Below are 27644 nucleotides of genomic sequence, written 5' to 3'. Positions count from 1 at the left end.
AAGTCCCATTAGAATTTTAGAAAAATAAAAGTCACTATAGTCAGGGTAGAGGGTTAGAACTGTCAGGTTAGAATGTCTCAAACAAACCCAGCTATTAGTGCTAATAATAACATGGACCTGGTGGAGGAGCTCGACCTCACACCTTACTTACACTTGTCTTTCAAGGAATTGAGGTCCTTATGTAAACTCAAAAATTTACAAATGGGTCAGCATCCAACCAAACAAGGGCTCCAGGAGCTCCTGGCTGAGTATGCTAAAGACCACCCATCTGAACATGGTGATGGCCAGTCAGATGAGGAAAGGGAATCAGGGGAGGAGGACAGCAACCTCCCCATACTATTCCCTAGGGAGGAGATGGCACCCATACCCTCCAACTCAAGACATAGCATCTGGGCACCTAGAGACCACACAGGTGGCTCTGGTCCCAGAGACAACACTGGGGGACCCCCCAGTGAAGAGGACAGCCTTGTGAGGCTGGCCAAAAGAATAGATCTAGAGTCCAGGCTCCTGGCTCTAGAAAAGGAAAGGAGAGAGATGGGTTTAGCACCCATCAATGGTGGCAGCAATAATAAAAACAAGGATAGGGAGGAAACTTCTGACCTTAAAATCCCCAAAGGGATTGTCCCTAAATTTGAGGAAGGTGATGATATCACCAAATGGTTCACAGCCTTTGAGAGGGCTTGTGATATCAGGAAAGTAAAGAAACCTCTCTGGGGGCACTCCTGTGGGAACTGTTCTCTGGTAACTGCAGGGACAGGCTTCTGACTCTCTCTGGGCCAGAAGCAGGATCCTATGACCTCATGAAGAAAGCTCTGATTGAGGGATTTGGATTCACCACTGAGGAGTATAGAATTAGATTCAGGGGGGCTCACAAAACCCAGACCCAGTCCTGGATTGATTTTGTAGATTTCTCAGTGAAGACACTGGATGGTTGGTTAGCTTGACATGGTGTGCAGGATTTTACTGGATTGTACAATTTATTCATGAAGGAACATATTTTGAGTAACTGCACAAATGAAAAGTTGCATCAGCATTTGGTAGACCTAGGTCTAATTTCTCCCCAAGAATTGGGAAAGAAGGCAGACCACTGGGTCAAGACTAGGGTGACCAAGACAACCACTGGGGGTGACCAAAAGAAGGTGGTCACAAAACCTCCCCAGGGGAAAGGTGGTGAGAATCCCCAAGATAAAAAGTCTGAGTCTTCCAAAGGGCCCCAAAAACCTGTTCAGGTGGGTGGGACCCAAACTACTCCCTATGTGCCCCAACCATATAGGGGGAAGAACTTTGATCCCTTAAAGGCCTGGTGTAATACCTGTAAGAAGCAGGGACACCTAACTGTATCTTGCCCCCAAAACAAAGCCCCTAAGGCACCCAGTACAGCCACTCCTGGGGCAGCAAGTATACAAATGGGATCAGAGGTGTACCCTGAGCAAATCTGGGAACACACTGAAGCAAGTTTAGTCTCCTTGGGAGAAGTGGAGTTTGCCACTGTGGCTGTGTGGCCCCCCAACTTAAAGAAATACTTACAGTACCCCTGGGTAAATGGAACTAGGGTAGAAGCTCTGAGGGATACAGGTGCCAGTGTCACTATGGTGAAAGACACACTGGTTTCCCCTGAGCAATACTTGATTGGGAAGTCTTACCCAGTCACCAACGCTGACAGTGTCACCACTAGTCATCCCATGGCCATGGTAACATTAGGCTGGGGGGGGGTTACTGGCCTGAAACAGGTAGTGGTCTCTCCAAAGTTGCCAGCTGCATGCCTGCTTGGAAATGATCTGGAAACCTCAGCCTGGGCTGAAGTTGAGTTAAAGGCCCATGCAGCCATGCTGGGCATCCCTGAATTGGTGTGTGTGCAAACCAGAGCACAGAGCAAGAGGAAGGATGAAAAAGTAGGTTTGGAGCCTGGAATAATGGCCCAACCAACCAAGAGGAAGGGCAAGGAGACTGGGGGACCAGCTTCTGTACAGCCAAACACTCAGAACCCCTCTCCCCCTGGAGAGGATGTAGATACCCCTGAGGGAACTGAGTCCATGGAGCTTGACCCTTACCAGGTTGAACTCTTGGGCCCAGGGGGACCCTCTAGGGAAGAGCTGTGCCAGGGCCAGCGAGACTGTCCCACTCTTGAAAGCCTGAGACAACAAGCTGCTTCAGAAGCCAGGGGAGATGTCAGTGGTACCCACAGAGCTTATTGGGAAGAGGGATTACTGTATGCTGAGGCAAGAGACCCCACTCCTGGAGCCACCAGGAGGGTGGTAGTGCCACAGAAGTACAGGGAGTTCCTCCTAACTTTGGCTCATGACATCCCCCTAGCTGGACATCTGGGGCAATCCAAAACTTGGGAAAGGTTAGTGAGTCACTTTTACTGGCCCCAGATGCACCAAAAGGTGAAGGAGTTTGTCAGCTCCTGTGTTACCTGTCAGGCCAGTGGCAAGACAGGTGGCCACCCAAAGGCCCCCCTCATTCCACTACCAGTGGTGGGGGTCCCCTTTGAAAGGGTAGGTGTGGACATTGTGGGTCCACTTGAACCTCCCACAGCCTCAGGGAACAAATTCATTCTAGTAGTAGTGGATCATGCTACTAGGTACCCTGAAGCAATTCCACTTAGGACTACTACAGCTCCTGCAGTAGCCAAGGCCCTCCTGGGTGTCTTCACCAGGGTGGGTTTTCCTAAGGAGGTGGTTTCAGACAGAGGTTCCAACTTCATGTCTGCTTACCTAACACACATGTGGAAAGAGTGTGGAGTGCAGTACAAGTTTACTACACCCTACCACCCACAAACCAATGGCCTTGTTGAGAGGTTCAACAAGACATTGAAAGGTATGATCATGGGACTCCCTGAAAAACTCAAAAGGAGGTGGGATGTCCTGTTACCATGCTTGCTTTTCGCTTACAGGGAAGTGCCACAGAAGGGAGTAGGTTTCTCACCCTTTGAACTTCTGTTTGGTCATCCTGTAAGGGGACCACTATGTCTTGTAAAAGAGGGCTGGGAGAGGCCTCTTCAGGAACCCAAACAAGACATAGTGGACTATGTACTTGGCCTAAGTTCCAGAATGGCTGAGTATATGGAAAAGGCATCCAAGAACCTTGAGGCCAGCCAGGAGCTCCAGAAGCACTGGTATGACCAAAAAGCTGCACTGGTTGAATTTCAACCAGGGCAACAGGTGTGGGTTTTGGAGCCAGTGGCACCAAGGGCTCTCCAAGACAAATGGAGTGGCCCTTACCCTATCCTAGAGAGAAAGAGTGAGGTCACCTATCTAGTTGACCTGGGCACTAGCAGGACACCCAAAAGGGTCATCCATGTGAACCGCCTTAAACTCTACAATGATAGGGCTGACATCACCATGCTGATGGTGACTGATGAAGAACAGGAAGCAGAGAGTGAGCCACTCCCTGACCTCCTATCCTACAGCCCAAAAGATGGGTCAGTAGATGGTGTGATTTTCTCAGACACCCTCTCTGCCCAACAGCATACTGACTGCAAGCAAGTCTTGCAACAATATGCTAGCCTCTTTTCCCTGACCCCTGGTCTGACAAGCTGGTGTACCCATGATGTGGACACTGGTGACAGTGCACCTGTCAAGAACGAAAGCATCAAAGCTGAGGTCAGCAAGATGCTGGAGTTAGGGGTCATTGAGCCTTCAGAGAGCCCCTGGGCTAGCCCAGTGGTTCTGGTCCCCAAACCTCATCAACAGGGTGAAAAGAGAGAGATGAGGTTCTGTGTGGACTATAGAGGGCTCAACTCTGTCACCAAGACAGATGCTCACCCTATCCCAAGAGCAGATGAACTGGTAGACAAATTGGGGGCTGCCAAATTTCTCAGTACCTTTGACTTAACTGCAGGGTACTGGCAGATTGGCATGGCCCCAGGAGCAAAAGAAAAGACCGCATTCTCCACCCCTGATGGGCATTATCAGTTTACTGTGATGCCCTTTGGGTTAAAGAATGCCCCTGCCACCTTCCAGAGGTTGGTGAACCATGTCCTGGCTGGGTTGGAGTCCTTTAGTGCAGCTTATCTTGATGATATTGCTGTCTTTAGCTCCACCTGGCAGGATCACCTGATCCACCTTGGGAAGGTTTTAGAGGCTCTGCAGAGTGCAGGTCTCACTATCAAGGCATCCAAATGCCAGATAGGGCAGGGCACTGTGGTGTACTTGGGCCACCTTGTAGGTGGAGGCCAGGTACAGCCCTTACAACCCAAAATCCAGGCCATCATGGACTGGATAGCTCCAACAACCCAGACCCAAGTCAGGGCATTCCTTGGCTTGACTGGGTACTACAGGAGGTTTGTGAAGGGGTATGGGTCCATTGTGACCCCCCTCACAGAACTCCCCTCCAAGAAAATGCCCAAGAAAGTTAACTGGACAGTTAGTTGTCAAAAGGCTTTTGACACCCTAAAAGAAGCAATGTGCTCAGCACCAATTCTAAAAGCTCCAGATTATGCCAAACAGTTCATAGTGCAGACTGATGCCTCTGAGCTAGGGATAGGAGCGGTCCTATCCCAGACCAATGATGAAGGCCAAGACCAACCTGTTGCTTTTATAAGCAGAAGACTACTCCCTAGAGAGCAGCGTTGGAGTGCCATTGAGAGGGAGGCCTTTGCTGTGGTTTGGTCCCTGAAGAAGCTGAGGCCATACTTGTTTGGCACTCACTTCCTAGTTCAAACTGACCACAGACCTCTCAGATGGCTAATGCAGATGAAAGGGGAAAATCCAAAACTACTGAGGTGGTCCATCTCCCTACAGGGAATGGACTTTGAAGTGGAACACAGACCAGGGACTGCCCATGCCAATGCAGATGGACTTTCCAGGTTCTTCCACTTAGACAATGAAGACTCCATAGGACAAGGTTAGTCTCATCACCTTTCGTTTGGGGGGGGGGGGTTGTGTGAGAAAGTGCCATCTTTCTTGCATGGTATGCCCCCACTTTTTGCTAAATTGCTGAATGTACTTCGATTGAGTGTACCCTGGGTTCCTGCCAATCAGGTGCCCAGGGCCTATGTTCCTTCCTTAAACCACACAAACTCCAAATTGGCAAACCCTAGCCACATGTCAGCCCCTAGTAAATGGTACCCTAGGTACCCAGGGCCTTGTGACCAGGGAAGGCCTCTAAGGGCTGCAGCACTCATTGTGCCACCCTCAGAGGCCCTGTACCCTTACACACACACACACTGCCCTTGCAGGCTGAGTGTCTGGGTGCAGGACAAAACAAAGAGTCGACATGGCACACATCACTGTGTACCATGCCCATCACCTACACTGCCAAGGCATATGTCAGCCACCCCTCTAGCTGGGTGCATTACGCCTATGGTGTGGGCACAGGAGCAGGAGCCCTGTGCCCCTACAGTACCCGGGTCCATTCCTGGGCACTGTAATTGCAGTGCTGTCATTTAAGAATACATGGTGCTGAGAGCTTGTCAAACACGAGCTCCACAGCACCATATTGGCAACACTGAAGCCTGGGAAGTTTGGTATCAAACTTCTCAGCACATTGAACCCACACTGATGCCAGTGTAGGATTTAATGTACTAAGCACCCCAGAGGGCATCTTAGAAGATGCCCCCTTACAGCTAACTTACAATCCACGTCTGCTCTGAGGCTGCCCAGGCTGCCACACAGCAGACACGTTGCTGGACCCCTGGGTGGGAGAGCCCCTGCTCTCCCGGGCCTGCAACAATGCACATCCTGGGTGAGGTGAGAAATCTCCTCCCCCAGGATGAGCAAAGGGAAGCTTCAAAGGCATGCCGCCAGTTGGAGTTTCCCCAGGCCACTGCAACCCCCCACTCTGGCGGGAAGCTTGGCCGGAAACCCCATACAAGGACAGGGGATGTGCCAGCCTGCCCACCCCACCCCTCAGGTGGGGGAGGCGAGGTGAAGCACATCTCCGGGCTCTCGCCATCTTGAAGATGGGAGGCCCTACCCTATCAGGATTAGGCTACTGCCCCCCTCCCACAGGAGAGAGGCAGGATAGGGGGTGTACCCACCCCAGGACAAGGACCCATTGGTCCCTGGCCTTCACCTACCTGTAACGCCCCTAAATCTAGTATTTAGGGGCCCCCTGAACCTTCCTTCCTGAGATTCCAGATAGAAAACGACAAGAAGAGCAAGAAGAACAAAGACCTGCCCTGCAGCTGCTAAAAAGAGAAGAAGACACCAACTGCTTTGGCCCCAGCCCTACCGGCCTGTCGACTCTCGAACCTGCACCAGCGCGGCATCCCACGTGGCCAGCAACCTCACCAACCCCGGAGGACCTGGCTACCCTTTAGCTCTAAGCCCCTGGGACTCCCACGAGTAGAGGCTCTACTCAAGAAACCTATTTGCTATCCCTGGCACCAGCCCGGGACCGCGGACCCAACACACTCTGCACCAGCCAAGCCTGGCCAGTGCCGGAGTGGACAAAGACCCAGAGGACGACCCCACGGCGACTGTGACCCAGAGTCCGGCACCCAAGGACCCCCCTCGACATCCCGGAAGAAGCCTGCAGCCTCAGAACCAAGTGCCACCCCAGCCGCGATCAACCAGAGGGTAAGATTCCCGACGTCAAAAGGCACCCCTGCACCCGGCGCCCTGCGACCCCCTGTGCCCAATCCCGGGGTACCCACCTAACCTACAACTACCCAACTTACCTCTCGAAGTGGTGGTGGCACCTGAAACATCCTCGTCCCAGAGCCTGCAGCCTCTTTCCAAACCGGAACATTTCCATTGAGCGCCCTAGGGCTCAAAAGCACCCTGCACCCAGCCGCCCGAGTGGCCCTGGCAGTGCCCTCTCTACACTAACTTACTTCCCCACTTGCCCTGAGTAAGTGACCAGGAGCCCAGCTCCCACAGCCGCGTGGCTTGCCAGACAGCAGCCACCAACCAAGGCCCCCCTATCCCTCATAGGATAACATTGGGCCCAACTCTCTCTGCACCCGGCCGTCCTGAAACCGCTGAGGGTGAACCAACTGTACCTACCTGACACTGGGGGACCCCTGAGTCCATGCCCGGAATTTCAACACTACCAGTCGAGTACTTACCCTTAAACCGCTAACTTCGTTTTCCTCATAGGGTAACATTGACTGACTTTTTCTTCAAAAATCTTCTAAGTGTGAACTTTTCAAAACTGCAAAAATTCACCAAAAATCAGCCAAGTGACAAAAACGAATTTACTCACCTGCTCCTAGGTGAGCTCCCAGTGCTGGATCTTGGTGCCCAGCCCTGACTCTGAAAAGTGTTCACAACTATACTTACCTCTAACTCATTTTTCTCCCATAGGAAACCATTGTCTGCTTTTCTGTGAAATTTCTTTTAAGTGTCTACTTTTGCAAATTTGAAATATTCTTTTAAAATCGTACCATTTCTGCAAACGAAATTACTTACCTGCTTTTGATAAGGACCCCAGTCCTGGGTCTAGGCACCCAGTCCTGGATTACTAAAGTAACGATAAAGTACTCTACCTGCAATTTGAATTTCTTGCCATAGAGATCCATTGAATGTTTTCTGTGAAATATTTTCTAAGTGCTAACTTTTGAAATAGCTAAATATTATTTAAAAATCATTACAGTTATTAAGTCGACTTTCATCACTTGATTCTGAATACTGACCCCAGGCTGGTTCTAGGAGCCAGACCTGGAATTCCAAAAGTAATCTGAAAAGTAATTTATTACAAATAACCTGAATTTACCATTGAGCTCAATGCATTGTTATGTTTAGGAAATAGGATTGTTTATTGCAACCAACTGTGACTGTTTACACAAATTTATTGCTTAAAACAAAAGTATTTATATTCAACCTCTCATTCTGAGAAAGTATATTTTTACCCCCTTTGTGGTTCTAAAAATAAAACAAGCATATATTTTATATATACAAATCATTGGCCTAGAGTTCAGTTATTGAGTGTGTGAAACCATTTGCTGACTGTGTACAATAAATGCTTTACACTGTCCTCTGGTACTGCCTTACTGCTCGACCAAGCTACCACTTTTGAGAGTAAGGTCATACCTAACTTTGACCTCTATCAGCCTCTGGGGGACTGTGGACTCTGTACACCCTGTACCTATTAGGGAACAGTATATACAGAGCCACTTTCTCACACTTCCCCACCCTCTCCACCTCCGCCTTCTCCACCCCCACCTCATCGCTCCCCGACCCCGTCTCCAGACGATGATGATCAGGGGGACCCATATTACGATCCAGGGGATGTGCCCCAAGACCCCACCCCTACAGGATCCCCAGACCCATGGGACAACTACAATAATCCAGACATTCCAGACGTCCCACAAGATGACCTTTACCCTTCCAGGCCACCTCCACCGGAAGACTCATTAGGTTTCCACCACCTATTTCAGAGGGCGGCACATTATCACGGGGTAGAGCTAAACACTGACCCAGTAGAGGAGGATTTCCTCCTCGACACCTTTGATACCGCACATAGGTCTACTTCCGTACTACCTATGCTCAAAGGGGTGATAAAACATGCGCCAGAGGTTTTTAAGGACCCAGTCAGGGCTAGGGTCATTAACCCACGCATAGAGAAAGTACAAAGCTGCCCCCACAGATCCTGCCTATATCAAAGGGCCAGCGCCACTGGATTCCCTAGTGGTTTCCACTGCACGGAAAAAGTCAAACTCCCAGGCGTCAGGCGAAGCACCACCACCTGACCAAGAGTCAAAGCTACTGGACGCGTCAGGAAAGCGCACTGCGTCACAGGCAGCCAATATATGGCGTATCGCCAACACTCCAGCGCTATTGGCCAGATACGATAGAGCGCATTATGAGGAATTAGAAACCATAATGCACCACCTCCCAGAAAGATTCAAAAATAGGGCCAATGAATTAATTCAAGAGGGTAAGACTATAACACCTCCATACGCCTTAGACGCAGCAGACACAGCCTCCAGGGCCATTAACACTAGCGTCCTCCTCCGTCGCCATGCTTGGCTGAGAGTATCCGGCTTCAGACCTGAAGTACAGGCCTCCATCCTAAATCATCCCTTTGACCAAGAACACCTATTCGGCCCAAAGGTAGATGAGGCCCTCGAGAAAATGAAGGACACGGATACGGCGAAATCTATGGGAGCCCTGCAGTCACACCCTCCTAGGCGCTCCTTTCGCCGCTCTTCCTTTCGGGGTAGTGCTAGAGGCTACTCCTCAGATAGCGCTTCCACTTCCTACAAATCCCCTGCTCAGTCCACCTTCACAAGGGGTTATCAAAGAGGCGGCTATAGGGGCAATAACAAAGGCAGAGGCAAAACAAATACCGCCCGCTCTGCCACACCGCCTACCCAGTGACTCCCCCATTAACCCCCCCCCCCCCCCCCCCCCCCCCCCCGGGGTACCTCCAGACCATCCCACTCCGGTCGGAGTGGGATGGTCTGGAGGTGACTGGCAATACGTCCTATAAATCCCTTAAAATGCACACATAAGAGTGTTGCATTCGGTGCAGGTAGCCACAGAGCAGTTTATGAAGTCAATAGACTTCTACTCATGTCACATGGCTGGGGCGGCATAATGTTTGTGCATAGCCCACAAAGATACAGCATGCAGAATAAATGCATGTGTTTCAACGGTGTCATGCAATCGAACCAATGCAGTTGTCTCATAAAGACTATTTAAACGCAGCCAACCTATATAACTAAAAAGATTAAGGACTTGCAGTGCTTACCCTGACAGGGAGTAGTCTGTTGACCCAGGATGCCGCATGCAGGGAAGTAAGTGCAAATCTGTTTTTAAAGTGCAAGTTTCCATAGAAGCGAACCAATGGATGCATCTCATAAAAGCAAATTAAAAGCAGCCAGCCTACTAAAAAGCAATAGAAACAGTTGAGACCGTACAATATGAGCCCTAGCAAGCAGTGATCTGCCGACAGGATGCAGCATTCGATGCTGGTATGTGCAAATATGTTCTAAGGTTAAGATACTCCTGGGATAGAAATGGGCATTAAAAGGCCAATGGAAGCAACATCATATAGTCCCCGACGATAAACTTTGCAAGTCTGCAGGCTCATTGTTTGAGTTCGTTCAAGTTCATGGATGCAACCTTGTGTGTACTCTCATGTGAGCAATGATCCTTCAGTATCTTTCCAAATGCTTCAAATAACTTGCCAATACGTGCTATTTCCATGTGGACATCAGACTAGAAAATATAAGATGCCGCTTCTTTGCACATTCTTATGCCATGCTGTCAGAACAGAAGCCTTAAAAGGATTCGCCTTTGGGGAAGCAATGCTGGTTAGCATTAATGTGTTATATGGATTCCAGAGGCACAGCCTGCACTGCCTTTGTCTTTAAGGTTTTGTTTTCCAGTGGGCTCTGGATTCCCATATAGGTAGTGTGAGGAGTCTGGTCAACAATATATTTCTCAGGGCTTTGTCTTCCCATGGCGGCTCAAGGATGCTTAACAGTAAGCCTCTTTATGGGATTTTGCAAGGTCCCGGGTGCCCGGGGCGTGTCTGTTTTTGTTTAGATCCTATTTTTTTGACAGATACTTGCACTGTTTCTTTAGAATGCTCTTCATATGATGCAGCGTAACAGCTGGGTTGATGAAGCATTCTGGGCTAACGTTTAATGTAGTTATGGCGCTGTTGAGGTACCTTGCCTACTCACATCGTCCTAAAATAATATTCGTAGGGCTCCTTTCAGGGAGTCTGCGTCTGCCTTGACCACTCATTGATGGTATTTGATTACATCCTTTTTACATTCAATGTCCATGTTAAACCAGCCCAAGTTACAGTTTGATCAGTGCGCAACTTGTTGCTTTAGGGAGACCGAACATTTTCCTGTATGCAGCAACATGAAAATGCTCTAATATTGAACTGAAACGGACTACTCCATTAAAGTTAGCTTTATTCATGGCCTTTTTAACCATTAAAGACGGTCACCATTTATTTTCAATTTTTTGGTATAAGTCATCACACAAAATACTATTCTTAAATGTTGTTCACAGAGAAACAAATTAAAAAAAATTAAATCCCACAATTGTATTGCTTTGCCCACCTTCCAAGAAAACGATCAACACAACAGTGGCTACAGAAAGAAATTCACAAATGAAGTTGAAAAATCATACAAAACAGAAATACAAAAAGTACAATGAAAAATTGCCAGTTATTTTTCAGAAGTCCAGAACGGGAACATAGAATGATTGACAAATAGCATCATAAACACAATAGTTTAAATGAATACTTGTTGTTCCATTATCAATGGACAAGGCACCTCTAGAAAAACGTAACTTCTGAAGCCTGGTTACTAAATTTATATAAAAGTCGATAACTCTTGATAGTTTATCCAGTATTGGGGTTTCTTTCATAAATGTACATGCCTGAATCATTCTTCTTTGTCAAGATGGGAGTCCCACTGTAAAATATCCAAGCAGTGCCTTAAATCCTTCATAGGCTATAATGGCCCAAGGCCATCTAAACAGTAGCCTATCTGTCCTTTTTAAAAAAGGACTAAATGTTGTCATCCAGCCAGTTGGCTGTTCGCACCCTCTAGAACACTCCCAGCAGAGGCTAGTTCTTCTCAGATATTCATTGCACGTCGTGTGGAAGGGAGTCTCCCTGAGTGCTTATCAGTTCTTCTATTCAGGAAATCTGGACATCATGTCAGACAAAGGCCTTTTCCGCCCTTGTAAGACCTGTGGGAAGAAAAGGATCCATGTGTATGATCCAGACAAGGAATGTATTTATTGCCTTTATCCCAAGCATGAGGTGAGAGATTGTAAAATCTGCCACGCCTTCTCTAACAAGACCCTCAAGGGCAGAGAGGGACGATGGTTATCCAGTATTGGGGTATCTTTCATAGATTCACATGCCTGAATCATTCCCCGTCGCCGAGGCGGGAGTCCCCGGTAAATAAAAAAGTAGTGCCAAAACATTAGTAGTAGTAGTAGGCCCAAAGAAAAGGCCTAAGGCCTAGATCTTAGTAGCCTGTCTACCTCATTATGCAAAAGAAACCAAGAATTTGGTAACAACCAATCAGACACCAGCACCCTTCTAGAACCCTCTCAGCAGAGCCAGTTCTCCTCAGATTTTCACCGCACGTCGTGTGGAAGGGAGTCTCCCTTAGTGCCTCTGTTTTCAACTTGCTAGAGCATGTCTGACAAGAAGGCCTTGTTTAAATCCTGCAGGACCTGCGCCAAGAAGAGGGTCCATGTTGATGATCAACATTTGGACTGCATCTACTGCCTCTATCCTAAACATGAGGCAAGAGATTGCAAGATTTGCCGCACCTTCCCTACCAAGACTCTTAGGGATAGGGAGGCGAGTGCTTTTGTGGCTCAAATCCTCTTCGGCTGAGGAGGATGACAGAGCCTCTACTTCTAGCAAAAGAGCTAGATCACAGGACAGCTCTTCCAGTGAGGGGAAGAAGCGCCAGAAATCTCACCATTCTACTTCTGGTTCTGTTCCGAGAAGTCCCAAAATTTCCTCTGAATCAGCGCACTCTCCTCAGCATTCTACGATCAAGGCTACGACGCAAACTGTGAGTAAAAGCCTTTCAAAATCTCTGGCTTTCTCTCCACCTGCGATTTCTGTCACCTCATCTGCTCCTTCATTGACTGAAACCATCTCGACGACGGCCATTACCTCACCTATTCGGTCTACGAGGATTACTATCCTCTCAAAAAAGCCCGTCGTCGACGTGTCGTCGACTAAGCCAACATTGACTATGCCAACGACGAGCTTTTCATCGTCAAAGAAGCGTCGACGAAGGTCCCGTCGACGACGATCCCTTCGAAGATCTTGTCGTCGAAGAACCTGTCGACGACCCCATCGGCGTCGAGCTCGTCTAAGAAGACCCCGTCGACGCCGAAGACCCCGTCGACGCCGAAGACCCCGTCGACGCCGAAGACCCCGTCGCCGACGATCCAATCTACAAGTCCGTCGACGGTAGCCCCGTCGACGACGACCTCGTCGACGATGGACACTAAAAATCTACTACCATCGCCTGGAGATTTACCGGCTCAGACTCTTGTAATTGCGCCCGCTCATTCCACTCCTATTTCCACCAGGAGTTTTCAGCTAAAGACTTTTCAACGACAGGAATGTAGTGATATGTCACCGCTTACCCCCTCACATCTCCTAGAAACATATGTGCAGGGTGAGGATGAGGATGACTAGGATGAAGGGCCCTTTGGGATCGCTCGCCATCCTTCTGAACTGCACATCAAGTGTCAAGATGACGATGATGAAGAAGAGGAGGACAATTATCAGGGGCATTACTATCAAGAAGATATAGTCATTCCGCATCATAGACCTTCCTACAGACAACCTCGTCAGAGTGAGATGTCACATCTGCCTCCGACTTTAATTCAGGACTTGCAAGCAATGCTTGCAGATTATAAGCAGCGTTTTCCATCGCAGCCAGCCACTCCACAGGTTCCGCGGACTGCGCCGCAGCCGGACCCATTGCCTTTGCCTGAGGATCCAGCTCCAACACCTCAACTGCCTGACCTTCCATAGTACCCGCGTCAGGGTCAAGATTCAACCTCTGAAGAGGAATTCGAAGAGGGCGAGCTACCAGACCCAGCAGACCCTTGGGATTCTTATATCATCCCAATGCCTTCGCCACCCACCCCTCTACCATCTGATTCGCCCCCAGAGGATATAGGGGGATTCCATAACCTAATGCAGCGCGCTGCGACCAGGTTCCACTTGCCGGTTACCATTGAACAGTGACTGTTTTCTTCACGATTTTAAAGAGGAGTCAAGGAAGGTTACGAGGGCTATCCCTATCATTGACTACATTTGGAAGGAAGGAGTTAAGATCATGAAAAACCCAGCATCCGTGCCAGCGGTGCTTCCACGGATTGACAAAAAATACTGTGCTCCTGCCGACAGTCCTTCCTGTCTCATTGGCCAACCTCGGCCAGATTCGGTTATCTCACAGGCAGCCCAACAAAAATCTAAAAATCCGGCAGCACCTGTCACTACACCGCCGGATAGGGAAGGACGACGCCTGGATTTGATTGGCAAAAAATTTTCAACGATGGCAGCTGCATCCATCAGGGCAGCCAACTCGTTGGCCATAATAGGGCGTTATGACCGCCAGATGTGGTCAGAAATGGCAAGCTTTATTGATCTCCTCCCAGAGGACAACCGACAAGATGCCCGGAAGATTTTGTTGGAGGGTGAGCGTGCAGCATCAGAGACTATCGACTGCGCTCTGGATATTGTAAATACTCATTTCCGTCAGTTGGCTGGTGCAGCTGTTCTTAGACGCCAGGGTTGGCTTAAGGCTACCACGTTCAGACCAGAAGTCCAAACAAAAATATTGGATATGGCCTATGATGGCGAGTCATTGTTTGGAAAGCATATAGATGACGCACTCCAAGCAATAAGGACCGATTCTGATACCGCAAGATCATTGGGCTCCTTGCAGTACAAACGAGGTACCTTCAGAGGCGCAAGAGGCCGTGGATTTTCATCCAGAGGAGGTTATCACACCCAACAAAATAGGTACCAGCCTCCGTATCAACAGTCATATCAATCTTCCTACAGACAAACCAACACATCTAGTTTCTCTCGTCAAGGCGGACGAAAAAGATCGCAGAATCAGGGAAGAGACACCACAAGAAAGCAATGATTTCTGCAGGGCGCCTTCCACCCCCTTTTCCCTTCCTGTGGGTGCAAAAATTTCAACTTTTGTGAACAAGTGGCAGGAGATTACGTCGGACCAGTGGGTTCTGGACCTGGTTCTCAACGGTCATACCTTAGTTTGTCACCAAGCCACCCAACACACCACTCAAGGGACCCCCTCCCCCTCGTCTTCACTTACTATTCAAAGAAGCTTTAACGATGCTCCTCAAGAATGCAATCGAAGGTTCCTACATTTCAAAAAGGGACGGGTTTCTATTCCCGCTTTTTTTCTCATCAAGAAGAAATCAGGGGAGTGGCGTCCGATCTTAGACCTTCGCAATCTGAACAGATTCCTCAAAAAGCAGGGATTTCGCATGGTCACTCTGCAAGAAATTCTAGGTTGCCTCAACGAGGAAGATTTTCTAGCTTCTTTAGATATGGAAGACGCTTACTTTCACATCCCAATACAACCGAAGCATCGCAAGTATCTTCGCTTCAGTGGCAGGCGCCCATTACCAGTTCAAAGTGCTCCCGTTTGGGCTAAAATCTGCACCAAGGATATTTACGAAGTGCCTAGCCCCGGTGGCAGCAGCGTTACGATCCCAAGGAATCCAAGTCTTCCCGTATTTAGACGACTGGCTGATAAAAGGTCCTTCGGAAAGCTCGGTCAAGGCTGCCGTGACATCTCTTCGTCTGTTCCACTCTCTGGGGCTTACGGTGAACAGGAGCAAATCTCAATTACATCCAAACCAGATACTTCCTTTTCTGGGAGCTTTACTAGACACCGTCCGCTGCAAAGCATTCTTATCTCACGAACGGCAGGTTCGTCTTCAAGAGTTAGCAATCCTGATTTCCAAAAGAAAGTCAGTTTCTGTCCGGATGTTCGCGTCGCTCCTAGGGATGTGCTCCTCTGCAATACACCTCGTCCCTCTGGCTCGGCTCCGGATGCGACCCTTGCAGGAGGAATTACACCTTCAGTGGCAGCAGGCGACGGGTTCCTTCGACATACTTAAAGTCACTTCAGGCATGAAGAGCGCTCTAAGTTGGTGGTCCCACATACCCAACTTAGCAGAAGGGCTCACTTTCATACAGAAGATTCCAGACTTTGTACTCACTACGGATGCTTCCATGGAAGGATGGGGAGGTCATCTCCAAGACTTACAGATACAGGGGAAGTGGTCTCCAGAGTACAAGAACAAACACATCAACAGTCTGGAATTGCGAGCAATTTTCCTGTCTCTTCAAGTTTTCCTTCTAAGGATTGCAGGTTCTTCGGTTCTGGTTCGTACCGACAATACCACCAGCATGTTTTACGTGAACAAACAAGGAGGAACAAGATCAGCAACTCTGTCCACAGAGGCTCAGGAGTTGTGGGAATGGGTCACACTCCACAACATATCCCTCAGAGCAGAGCATGTCAGAGGTCTCTGCAATACATTAGCGGACACGCTCAGCAGATCCCAATCGGATTGCCACGAATGGGAGCTGGAGCAAGCTCAAGTGCTCAGAGTATTCAGAGCTTGGGGAACACCGACACTGGATTTGTTCGCCACAAAAGAGAACAAGAAATGCCGCTTTTATGCCAGCAGATACCCTCAACAGTGATCAAGGGGGAATGCCCTGTCCATGCGATGGTCAGGGATTTGTGCTTACGCTTTTCCCCCGATACCTCTAATACCGAGGGTCATACGCAAAATGAAGTTGGGAGGGCTGTCGTCTCATCTTGATTGCACCCAGATGGCCACGCCAATACTGGTTTCAGGAGCTTCTATTACTATCTCAGGACCAGCCGATTCGTCTTCTCCCGACGCCCACAATGCTGTCAAGGAACAGAGGTCAGGTTCTCCACCCAGACCCTCAATCCCTACATTTACACGCATGGCTCCTGACTTCTTAGAATTCAAGGACCTAAATATCCCTCAAGACTGTAGGGATATATTAACAAAATCACGAGCTCACAGCACGATAAAAACTTACCGTCTAAAATGGAAACGATTTTGCTGTTGGTGTGAAACCAACCATGTGCACCCGGTGGACGCTCCTGCAGAACAGGTCCTCCCTTATTTGTTACACCTGGCAAGATCTGGACTTTCTTTCCCTTCAGTCAAAGTCCACTTGGCTGCACTTTCCAGATTCAGAAAGGGTGCTCATGGCCCTTCCCTTTGTTCATCCTCTTTAGTTAAGCAGTTTATGAAAGGACTCTTCCGGGAGTTTCCTCCAGTCAAGCTTCCGCCACCGGAATGGGAACTCAACACAGTCTTAATGCAATTAATGAAGCATTCATTCGAGCCTATCCACAAGGCTGACCTCAAATTCCTTACCTGGAAGGTTGCTTTACTTTTGGCTTTAACATCAGCTCGTCGAGTAAGTGAAATTCAGGCGTTTACTATAAAGGAACCTTTTCTACACTTCACTCAAGATTACGTGCACCTCCGAACGAATCCAACATTTATCCCTAAGGTGCCGTCACAGTTTCATCTTAATGAACCAGTGAGGTTAAAAACTTTCTTTCCTAATCCGTCTACTCCAGTGGAACAAGCTTTACATTCTCTCGATATCAAGATGTCTCAAATTCTATCTTCAAAAAACAAAGAACCTTAGAAAGTCCGACCAATTGTTTGTGGCTTATGGCCAAACTACCCTGGGAAGAGCGGTGACAAAATCCACCATTGCCAGATGGATAGCATCTACAATCCTTTTCTGCCATGACAAAGCTCACAGGCCATTGTTACGAAAACCCAAGGCCCATTCCACGAGGACTATAGCAGCGTCTACAGCATTGTTTGCTGGAGTGACTCTGGAGAATATCTGCCGTGCTGCGACATGGAAAAATGTCCACACTTTTACGAGACATTACTGCCTCCAATCTACGCATCGAGACGATGCAGCAGTCGGACAAGCTGTCCTGCGACATCTATTTCTTTGAGATGTTTTCAGGTACCTTTTTCAAACTTTTAACATGTAAGATGTTTATCTTTTGGTATGACAATGCAATGTTTTACAATAATGATTTGCTTTCATTTTAATGTTATTGCTTTACATGGTTTTTCTCTTTATAGATTGCATGTTTCGAATTTTAAGATCTTTTCTTATACCTCTTGTTAACAAGCTGTGGATGCAATTAGGGAGTATCAGCACTAGTCTCCCGCCATCCCCAAACGACTGTATACTTGGTATACTGTTCGCTATTCTGATTTAGGCATGTGAATCTATGAAAGATACCCCAATACTGGATAAGAAAACAAGTTACTTACCTGTAACTACAGTTATCCAGTATTGGTATCTTTCATAGATTCACATGCACCCACCCTCCTCCCCGTAGAGTCAGTTCTATATAATTTGGGACGTTACTCCCCACTTGTGCTACGAAAATCTGAGGAGAACTGGCTCTGCTGAGAGGGTTCTAGAAGGGTGCTGGTGTCTGATTGGTTGTTACCAAATTCTTGGTTTCTTTTGCATAATGAGGTAGATAGGCTACTAAGATCTAGGCCTTAGGCCTTTTCTTTGGGCCTACTACTACTTATGTTTTGGCACTACTTTTTTATTTACCGGGGACTCCCGCCTCGGCGACGGGGAATGATTCAGGCATGTGAATCTATGAAAGATACCAATACTGGATAACTGTAGTTACAGGTAAGTAACTTGTTTTCTTATTGTTGCTCCAAACCACAAAACAGCAATCTCGTTCTTCTGATTAAGATGATGGTGTAGCTTCAACATGCCACAAGAGGGCTAGATCCCAGGACAGATCCTCCGGTGAGGGAAGGAAACATTTTAAACCTTCCCAGGAAAGTAAGGAGCTGGTCTCTTCCCCGCACTCCTTACCTGATAGTAGATCCTGTTGTGTGCTGCCACACTGCTTCAAAGGGCCTCCATTTGCTCAACTTTTCTGGTGAGCTGAAACTCCAGGATATTGGAATGAACAAAGCCCTTGTGTGATCAGTTCATACGAAGGCACTCCTGACTTGGCGGTTTTAATTGTCATAGGTAGTTTAAATGAAGGCAAATATCCCACTTGCTGGTTAGAGTATGACATTGTGTGCTGTTGCAGTAATGATTCATTAATCCATTTAAATGGGGCACTATCGTTTTGAAAGTATATCGTTCAAATGAGCAGGTAGAATTGAGGCTCAGTTTACCAGAACTCACTGGCAAACTCCTGATGAATGGCCATAATGCACTTGGAATTCCAGACTTGTAGTGGGGTTTAGTAAAGCACGGACATCAAGGATTGTAGGTTGGTTTCAAGATAGTGCACTTTGACTAATTGTGCAGATTGCAGTTGCATGTATCTTTAGTAATGTACGTGTGGTTTTTTTTTTTCTTTTTGCAGGAATGAAGGCATGAATGAACAAGACTTTGGACCATCAGCTGAGCCAAAGAGACTGCAGGATGTGCCTGGAGAGGTATGGTCTATTCATGGCTTTTTTGTTTTCAGGGTTAGTCTATCAATACCGGAGTGTGGCAATGATAGTGTTCTCCTGCATTGGGAACAGGCTGATGTGCTATTCCTTTATGCAAGTAGAGTTGCTTAGTAATTGTCTGTAAAATAGGTTGAATACCAAATTAGATGTCAAGTCTCCTCACTTGATAGTTCTGATGACGTGCACCATAACCGCTTCAACATAACATAAGAAAAGCAGGCTAGTAATTCTCACGTTTTCACCAATCATTAACCATTACTTTTTTAGCAATGCATGAAATTATTCATGTTGAAGTTTTAGATCTGAAAGACTATTAGTTATGGATTCCTTACCTTCGAATTACCCCCAGGCGTCACACTGGATCCGGAGAATTTTTCTTCAGCAGTGCCCCTGCTCGTCAGTAGGTGGTGTCAGTCGACTCCACATTGCATCGTTGACGACGTGATAACCGGAATGACGTTGCGGTATCTACTTAGACGCCGCCCCCGCGGACTGACGTCAGTTCTTTCTTTTTCCTTGCCAGCCAGCGCAGATCCGGAGAGAGCAGTACCTCTAGTCATTTTTTGACTTGTCTTTTTTTTTACTTTTGTCGACTTCTTTTTCAAGTAGTTTGACTCCTGGTGCACAGGGATGTCACATCGGCAGACTGGCTTCAAGTCTTTTGGCTCCTGCCACAAGCTGATGTGGGTGACGGACCCACATCTTGTGTGCTTCAGGTGTCTGGAGCGCGACCATGACCTAAAGTTGTGCTCCAACTGTGGGGCCATGGCCCGAAGTCCTTGCAGGAGCGGTCCCGACAGTTTCTGGAGACCTGGCAGTCTGCTCTGCACTGCTCGAGGTCCAGGTCAAAAGGGAGGTCGCGAGACCGGTCGCCGAGCCATCACCACCACTCCTCGCCGAAGGCTTCGTGTAAGTCAAAGCACAAAAAGGCGAAGAACCACCGTCGCGCTTCGCGTTCTCCCTGTTCGTCGGCCGATGCAATGCGGGTTGCGGAAGGTAGTTGTCGGACTCCGCCCACTGAGCCTGTTGGGTCGACTCCGAGCCTTCCTGGGAGCCGGAGCGACCCCTGCCCAACTTCGTAGCTTTTACAAAGCCTCCATTCCATCTTTGGGCAGCCCAACTCCACCGGCTTGTCTTCGGGCCCTGCGGAGTCGGCTGGGGGTTCTAGGCCTTTGAAGCCGGCACCACAGGGATCCAGGCCTGGATCCAGATTGGTGCTGGTTGGCCTTACGACACCTCCGGCGTCTAATCCATTTTTAACACCTCCGCCCCTTCCAACGCTTGTTGTGTCCCCAACCAACGTCGATCCGGGCCTCCCCCTCGACATGAACACGGAGCCGAACCGAAGCCGGTACTTTTGTGCTCTTCTACCGTGGTGTTCCCTATTGCCCTGAGTGGCAACCAGGTGAGGTTGAGGAGGACTGGGAGGGGTCTGTGGACCCTCTGTATTGTAACTGGAATTTCTAAAGTGCGGCTATTACTCCGATGGAGTATCTTGGCGCTGTGCAGAAATAGTTGAAGAAAGGTACCAGGTGGTCCGAGTTGCCTTGAGGAGACTGATAGTGTTAAACGTGAGAGAAGCATAGTCGAGGGCTCCGTATTGTATTGTAACTGGAATTTCTGAAGCGTGACTGTCAGTTTGAAGAATCGGACTGGAGAGAGGAGTTGGTTGAGGCAAGTGGTCTGGACACTTCTCCAGACCTTGGCATGCTTTCTCCCCCTACCGTGGCTACGGAGGAGGGTGCATCATACGCAGTGGTGTTGCATAGGGCAGGTGAGGCCTTGAACCTCTAGCTTCCTACAGTGGCGGTCAGGGCTGACCTCCTGACAGAGGTGCTTCAACCGGCAGTGGCCTCTTCGGAACCCCTGCTACCGTTCAATGAGGCTCTCACGGACATCCTTCTGGGCACAAGGGCCCCTGTGGACAGGATGATTGCCAGACGCCACCGCCCTGCCCCGGGTGACCCTATTTTCCTCTCCCAACACCCTACCCCTGAGAGCTAGCTTGGTAGTCAAAGCCTCTACTTCCAAGAGCGCATTCCCTACTGCTCCACCTGATGTAGAACCCAAGAAGCTGGATCACCTTTGGCAAGATGTTTTTTTCCGCCAGCTTAGGACTGCAGTCGGTGAACACCGCATTTCTCCTTGGCCGTTACACCCACTCTGTGTGGGACATGGTCGCACAGGTGCTGCCACAGTGCCCGGAGGAGGCCCGGGCTGTGCTCTCCCATGCGGTTACTATGGGGAGAGATGCAGCAAAGTACGTTATACGTTGTGGGTTGGACACAGCCGACTCGCTAGGTAGGACAATTTCAACATCAGTAGCCGGAGACTTTACGCCTGGCTGAGGTCCACTGGCTTTTCAGGCGATGTCCAATCGACTCTTTTGGGCATGCCTTTTAGATTAGATTAGTGATTTATAGAGCGTGTAGCTGCCAGAGTACTTCCAAGTGCTAAGAGACTGATGCTAAATGAAGGCTAGAGGAAGGTTCGTGATACTGATTAAACAGCCATGTTTTGATCGACGTCCGGAATACTGATTCCTTTGTTAGCATTCGAAATTCCCGTGGTAATGAGTTCCACAACTTGGGTGCAAGGTGAGAGAAGAATCTGTCTCCCCACCAGGCTCTCCTGATTCTTGTCGTTTTTACCAATGGTTCGGAGCCAGATCTCAGGCTCCTGTTTAGGACATAAAGGGTCAACAGGTTCCTAACCTTACTTGGGCCCTTGTTGTGTTATAGAGGTCTGAGTCATGACAAGTGAATTTGAGTCTGGCCTCCACTGGAAGCCAATGGAGTGCTTTGAGATGCTTCCTAGCTGACTCCCGGATTGAGGCTTTGCACAGTAGTATGCTGCTGCGTTCTGTACCACCTGAAGTCTGTTGATCACGAGTTTAGGAGCCCCTAGGAAAAGTGAATTTCTGTAGTCCATGCGTGACGTGACCAGGGAATGGACTACTGTCTTCCTAAGCTGTATTGAAATATGCTCCAGGATTTTGCGAAGCATTCTAAGTAGTCTGAAACATGTACTTGCCAGATTCTTCTTCACTTGGGTCACCATTGTTAGGTGATTTTCCAGCCAGAAACCCAGATTTTTAATAGATTCTTCCGTAGTGGGTGGGTTACCTAGGCATTTGGCCAGCTGATTAAAGGCCTAGGGACTGCCTTATTCCTGAGGACCATTAGCTCCGTTTTATCCCCATCCAATTTTAAACAGCTGTTGGTCATCCAACCCACCACTCATTCCATACAGGGAGCTAGACTGTCGGAGTCCCTGTTGGTTCTGGGGTCTAAGGTAATCACCAACTGGGTGTAGTAGGCATAGGATGTCATGAAAACATCAAACTCTTGGGCTATCCGTGATAATGGCTCCATATAGACATTGAACAGCGAGGAGTCCTGAGGCACCCCGCAGGTCAGAGGCATTGTACTGGAAAGAAGGTTGTTTTCCATAACTTGGAAGGTTCTCCCTTCCAGAAACACAACCAGCCACTGAAGAGTGTTACCTTGGACACCAATGGCCATCAGTCTATTTTGCAAAATATGGTGGTCCACCGTGTCGAACGCTGAGCTCCAGTCCAGAAGTACTGGAGCTTTCCGGGTCAAGAGACATTTTGATTTCCTCTGTTAATAATGCTCGTTCCGTGCTGTGCTGCGTGGGAAATCCCATCTGCGTGGGCTGGAGGCATTGGTTTGCTTCCAGAAACTGTCCGCTCTGTTTACGTGTTTCTCCCTTTGATGGCCATCGCTGGTTTGGCGACAAATCGGAGAATGCGCTTGAGCGCTTTAAGGATTCTAGGGCTACCACCTCTCGCCCCGCGCAATCTGCTTTTCGCCCCTTTTGTGGCTACGGAAGGGGTGCCCACCACTTTCTGCCCAGGGCCACATGCCTGCCCAAACTGTTCAGCCTCTGCGCGGCCGGTGTCATGGGACCCAGCATTGTGGGTCAGGGTGCCAGCGGGCGGGCCAGACTACCAGTGCCTCCTCTGCATCAGCCTCCAAACCTTCCTGGTCCGACTCTCCAGGGCCACCAGTTGCCAGTGGGCCGCAGGATTTGCCATCACCTCCCCCACTGGCAGAACGTCACGTCGGACAGTTGGGTTTTGCAAATAGTCCAAAGGGGCTACTCCTTCTCCTTCGAGACTACCCCTCCAGCCATGCCACCTACAATCCATCGCATGTCAGAGGATCACTTGGCCCTTCTCTGCCAGGAAGTTACGGCTCTCTTGGCCAAGGGAGCCATTGAGCGAGTCCCTGTGCCAGAAGTAGGTCGTGGTTGCTACTCCCACTACGTTCTGTTTCCCAAGAAGTACAAAGGCCTGCATCCTATCTTCGATCTCGGACGTCAACAACTTCCTCCAGAAGGAGAAGTTCAAGATGTTTGCATTGGCTCAGGTTCTGTCTGCTCTTGACCCTGGAGACTGGATGGTAGCGTTTGGACTTGCAGGACGCCTGTTTCCACATTCCCGTCTTGCAGGCCCACAGACGTTCCCTACAGTTCACGGTAGGCCACAAGCATTTTCAATTTATTGTGCTCCCCTTTGGCCTTACAAGCGCCCCTCGGGTGTTCACGAAAATGATGGAAGCGGTTGCAGCTCATCTGCGCAGATCAGGGGTTCCAGTCATCCTTTATCTCGATGACTCACTGTTGAAGGCGGGCTCGCCCCAGGGTGTTGTCTCCCAACTCCAGACTTTGTCGGACTTCCTGCATTTGCTGGGGTTCACTATCAACGTGCCGAAGTAACACCTGATTCCCTCTCAGAAGCTCCTTTTCATCGGAGCGGTTCTGGATACAATGCAGTTTAAGGCTTATCCTCCCAAACAGCGAGTCCAGGATATTTGGGCTATGATTCCAATCTTTCAACCTCTATACCGGCTTTCGATCAGAATGACCCTGCGGCTTCTGGGCCTCATGGCCTACTGCATCCCTCTGGTGGATCATGCCAGGTGGCATATGCAGGCTCTGCAGTGGGACCTGAACTTCTAGTGGGCACAGCATCAGGGGAATCTTTCCGAAACCGTCCAAATTTAAGAGGGCACTGCACACCAACTGCAGTGATGGCTAACAAACCAGGATTGGGTCAATGGCAGATCCTTCTCTCTTCCCCAACCAGAGTTCACAGTGGTGACAGATGCATCACTTCTGGAGTGGGGCGGCCACATGGGAGAGGCCGTGATCAGAGGTCTCTGGTCTCCGGTGGAGTCCAGGCTCCACATCAATGTTCTGGAGCTCCGGGCGATTCGTCTTGCACTGAAGGCATTCCTTTCCTATGTCCAGGGAAGAGTGGTGCAGGTGTTAACGGACAACACCATCACCATGTAGTACTGCAACAAACAAGGTGGGGTCGGGTCTTGGACCCTATGTCAAGAGGCTCTCTGCCGTTGGACATGGCTGGAACAGCAGGGCATATCCCTGGTGGTTCAACACCTGGCAGGTTCACTGAACGCCAGGGTGGACAATCTCAGCCGCAGGTGCATGATGGATCATGAATGTTGTCTTCACTCTGATGTGGTGCAAGATCTTTCAGCAGTGGGGAGAGCCTTGGTTAGATCTATTTGCCACCGAAGAAAACACTGTCAGCAGTTCCGCACCTTGGAATTTTCCAAAGCAGCACTCTCGGCGAAGCTTTTCGTTGCGAGTGGAACTGACTTCTAGGGTAAGGGACTTCCTTTCAGGGCCCTAGTTTTGTGCACCAGTGATCAGTGTCTTGCATGGCTCTGTGCTTTTGGCATGGAATGTCGTGTAAAGAACTGACAGCGCGCAGGGGCAGCGTCTAAGTAGATACCGCGGCGTCATTCCGGCGATCACGACGGCAACCACGAATGCGGAGTCAACCGACGCCACCTATTGACGCGCAGTGGTATTGCCGAAGAAAAATTCTCCGAATCCAGTCTGACGCCTTGGGGAAATTCTTTGGTAGGAATCCATAACTAATGTCTCTTACATATATATCGTTACCGAAGGTAAGTAATTTGTTCATTAAAGGTGGCTGGGTGTGGGGAAATAGGTGCTGTAATTAATGCCATTTTAACTGCTGTATTTCTGTAAAGTGGCGGGTCCCAATTGTCTGCAATTGAGTCATTAGTAAGAAGGGATTTGACCTGGCATATTACATTGGATTCTATTACATCTTAGTTCTGTGGACATATTGCATGGGAGCACAAGCTAAGGTTCTAGATGCTTTAACCAGTCCAGCTGTAGTTCTAATTTTGTGATTCTCTTCCTTTTTGAAAATATTTGTAACCCTACAGAGTCATCTAAATTGCATTGATCTGTCAGTATTCATTATCCCTTCACCTCAGACAGATTTATTCTGTTCAGAAGCAGCGTTTCTGGATTGGAGTGAAAAGATGACATTTGAGCTACCTAAGCTGACTGGCCATTATTTTTATTTATTTTTTTGCAGAAGTTCAGCCATGCAAGCAAGTATGCTGCTTTAGCGGTTGATGGAGAAGATGACGAAGGGTTCCCCGAGTGACACCTTTCCAAAGAAGTTCCACTTTCTCTTAGCCTGTTGCTTTTCCTGAACATTTGGAGAGCAGAAACAATCTTCAGTCAAAGATGAGAAAAAATGAAATACAAAATACTCAAAATTAACACCTCCGGGAGACCTTTCTTAATTTTAAACAGAACCCATTCTTCTCTTGCATGCTGCTGCAGCCTTTAAAGTATTGACCGAACTAGAAACATTTTCAACGTTTTATTAAGAGGGAAGTGCAGAATTTTAAAGAAATGAAAGGCCCATTTTTTGGGAGTGCCTGCACGCTGTTATCCAGTGTGACATAGAGCCTTCTCTTTAAAGTGAAAATTACAAAGCATGCATTCTGCACTGCTTTTTGGGTTGGTTTTAAAAGGACTTTGCAGTTCTGATATGGGTATGAGGGTAGAAAGCAGTATATGGGTACATGAAAGGATTTCCGGGGAAGCAGTGTAGACTGCCTCCCTAGTCTTACCATAGCCTGTTGCAATTTATATGAAGTCTGAATCATTACCTAAATAAATAAACTTCAAGTATCCTCTTAAAGATAGGGTCTCACTTCATGTTTTTAGTGTCACTTTTCAACCCTCTGCCCATATTTCTTCTGAAACCTGTTGTAATGCAGATTCTATTTATTAAGGAGGGGCTTGCCAAACTGTATTGTGATAGGGAAGAGTCATTAAAGATTCCTCTTCATCTTTCATCTAAGTCTGGCGTTAATTTGCTGCTACGGAGCACATGCTGCGATTAGCCTGAAGTTTGGCTGATACTGAAGCATGACTTTCTCGGCTTAGGATGTTCTTGATGGTATGTACTCTGAAGCCTATGGTGTTAGTGTGGTCTGCCCTCGAACAAGGGATGGATCGTCCTTACCAACCATTCATTATTGGCTAGTAAATTTCTTCAAAGGCTTACACTGAAACGTCTCTCTTAAGGACATTGAGCAGTCCTGCTTAACTCCTACATGTGGAGAGGGAGGAATAGGAGGTAAAGAGGGGCAACTTTGCATGTGTGATCCTTGTAACAATTTGCTTGACTCCTGTAATTTGGCAAAGCCTTGTCTGTTGTCCTTCCAGCAATAGTTAGGGGAGTCATTGCATTAATTTCTTAGGAATTCTAAGAAATGTGCTTTCAGTCAGTTGTGCTGCATAGCAAACCTGTTGTGCAGCCCCAGGGGAGAATTTCTTTCCACCTCGGACTGATGCTTGTTTTGCAACATCCATGTTGAGAAGCATAGATTTTGGGTTATTTGGGTTTAATTTGCCGTTGGCTAAGAGGGCCTCACCAGTCCTTGCTTTAGGCATTCCAGAATCACTACCTGATGCATAGTATTGAGGTCATCTCTTGGAAGAGGCCGAGGTGCGCAGTTTTTAGGAAGCCTCAGTCTCTGCTATCAAGAATCTTGTTTTGTTAGATGAAAATAACTGCAGGCTGCAGCAGTAACCATCAGGTGGAGGCAAATTTGGCAGACTTTCTTAACCCTCAGACATCCAGTTGTGTCCTGACTGGGAAAGTATTGGAGCGCATCTGTAGTATGAGCTGAAAGTGTCTGGACTTCATGCCTAATTTCAAACTATATGTGCTCCCCTACTCTCGTGGCACAGTGACTGCCAACTTGCTACTAGTTTCACTGGCACCTTTCCTCTGTGTGGAATTGCTTTGGTTAAAAGCTGAATTTTGCCTCTTCCCATTCCTGACTTCCTGTTAGGGGAGTACAGTTCACTAGTAAGCGTTTACACATTCTGGAGACGTGTACAAATTTGTATAAAAACCTATGAAAATAAACTGTAATTTCAGCTATCCGGGAGATGTCTTATCATGTGACCCATCCTTAACTTTATTTTTTTCATTTCATTGGTTTTTCTTCTCCCCTTCCAAATAAACTAATCTTTAAAATAATGCCTTCTTGGATGTTGTTTTTAACTGCCTGCTGTATGTGTGCTTAGTCTTTAAGACTGAGCTCTCGAGTTAGACATGCAGTAATCAAGACTACAAAGCGTTGTGATTATCTTTTGTCCTGGCCAAAACCTTAGCATTGGAGCACTCTGCTTCCAGCAAAGAATTTTGAGCAATAGAAATAAAGCAAGCACCTATTGGCATAGGTAGCATCACTGCAACTGAGCAAGTAGTTTTACTTATTCGGTAAATCTGACAGAATGACCATAACAGAAAAAGATCAGGAAATAGGGCAC

General features: G+C 48.2%; 1 protein-coding gene across 5 annotated transcripts in view; it reads left to right on the top strand.

Annotated features, from left to right (window-relative positions):
* LOC146833173 (eukaryotic translation initiation factor 4B-like) overlaps nt 1-27351 on the top strand; it is a 443619-nt gene extending 416268 nt beyond the window's left edge. For all 5 annotated transcript variants that reach the window (XM_085600827.1, XM_085600828.1, XM_085600825.1 and 2 more), the window contains exons 14-15: nt 18884-18956; nt 25381-27351. In XM_085600827.1, the coding sequence (XP_085456953.1) occupies nt 18884-18956; nt 25381-25452 (145 nt within the window). In that variant the 3' untranslated portion in view covers nt 25453-27351. The remainder of the gene's footprint in view (nt 1-18883; nt 18957-25380) is intronic.
* The last annotated feature ends 293 nt before the right edge of the window (nt 27352-27644 follow it).

The sequence above is a fragment of the Triturus cristatus genome, chromosome 4_2 (genome assembly GCF_964204655.1).
Source record: "Triturus cristatus chromosome 4_2, aTriCri1.1, whole genome shotgun sequence".
Lineage (NCBI taxonomy): Eukaryota > Metazoa > Chordata > Amphibia > Caudata > Salamandridae > Triturus > Triturus cristatus.
Note: the sequence above shows the minus strand (reverse complement) of the source record. Positions and strands in the feature narration are given on the sequence as shown.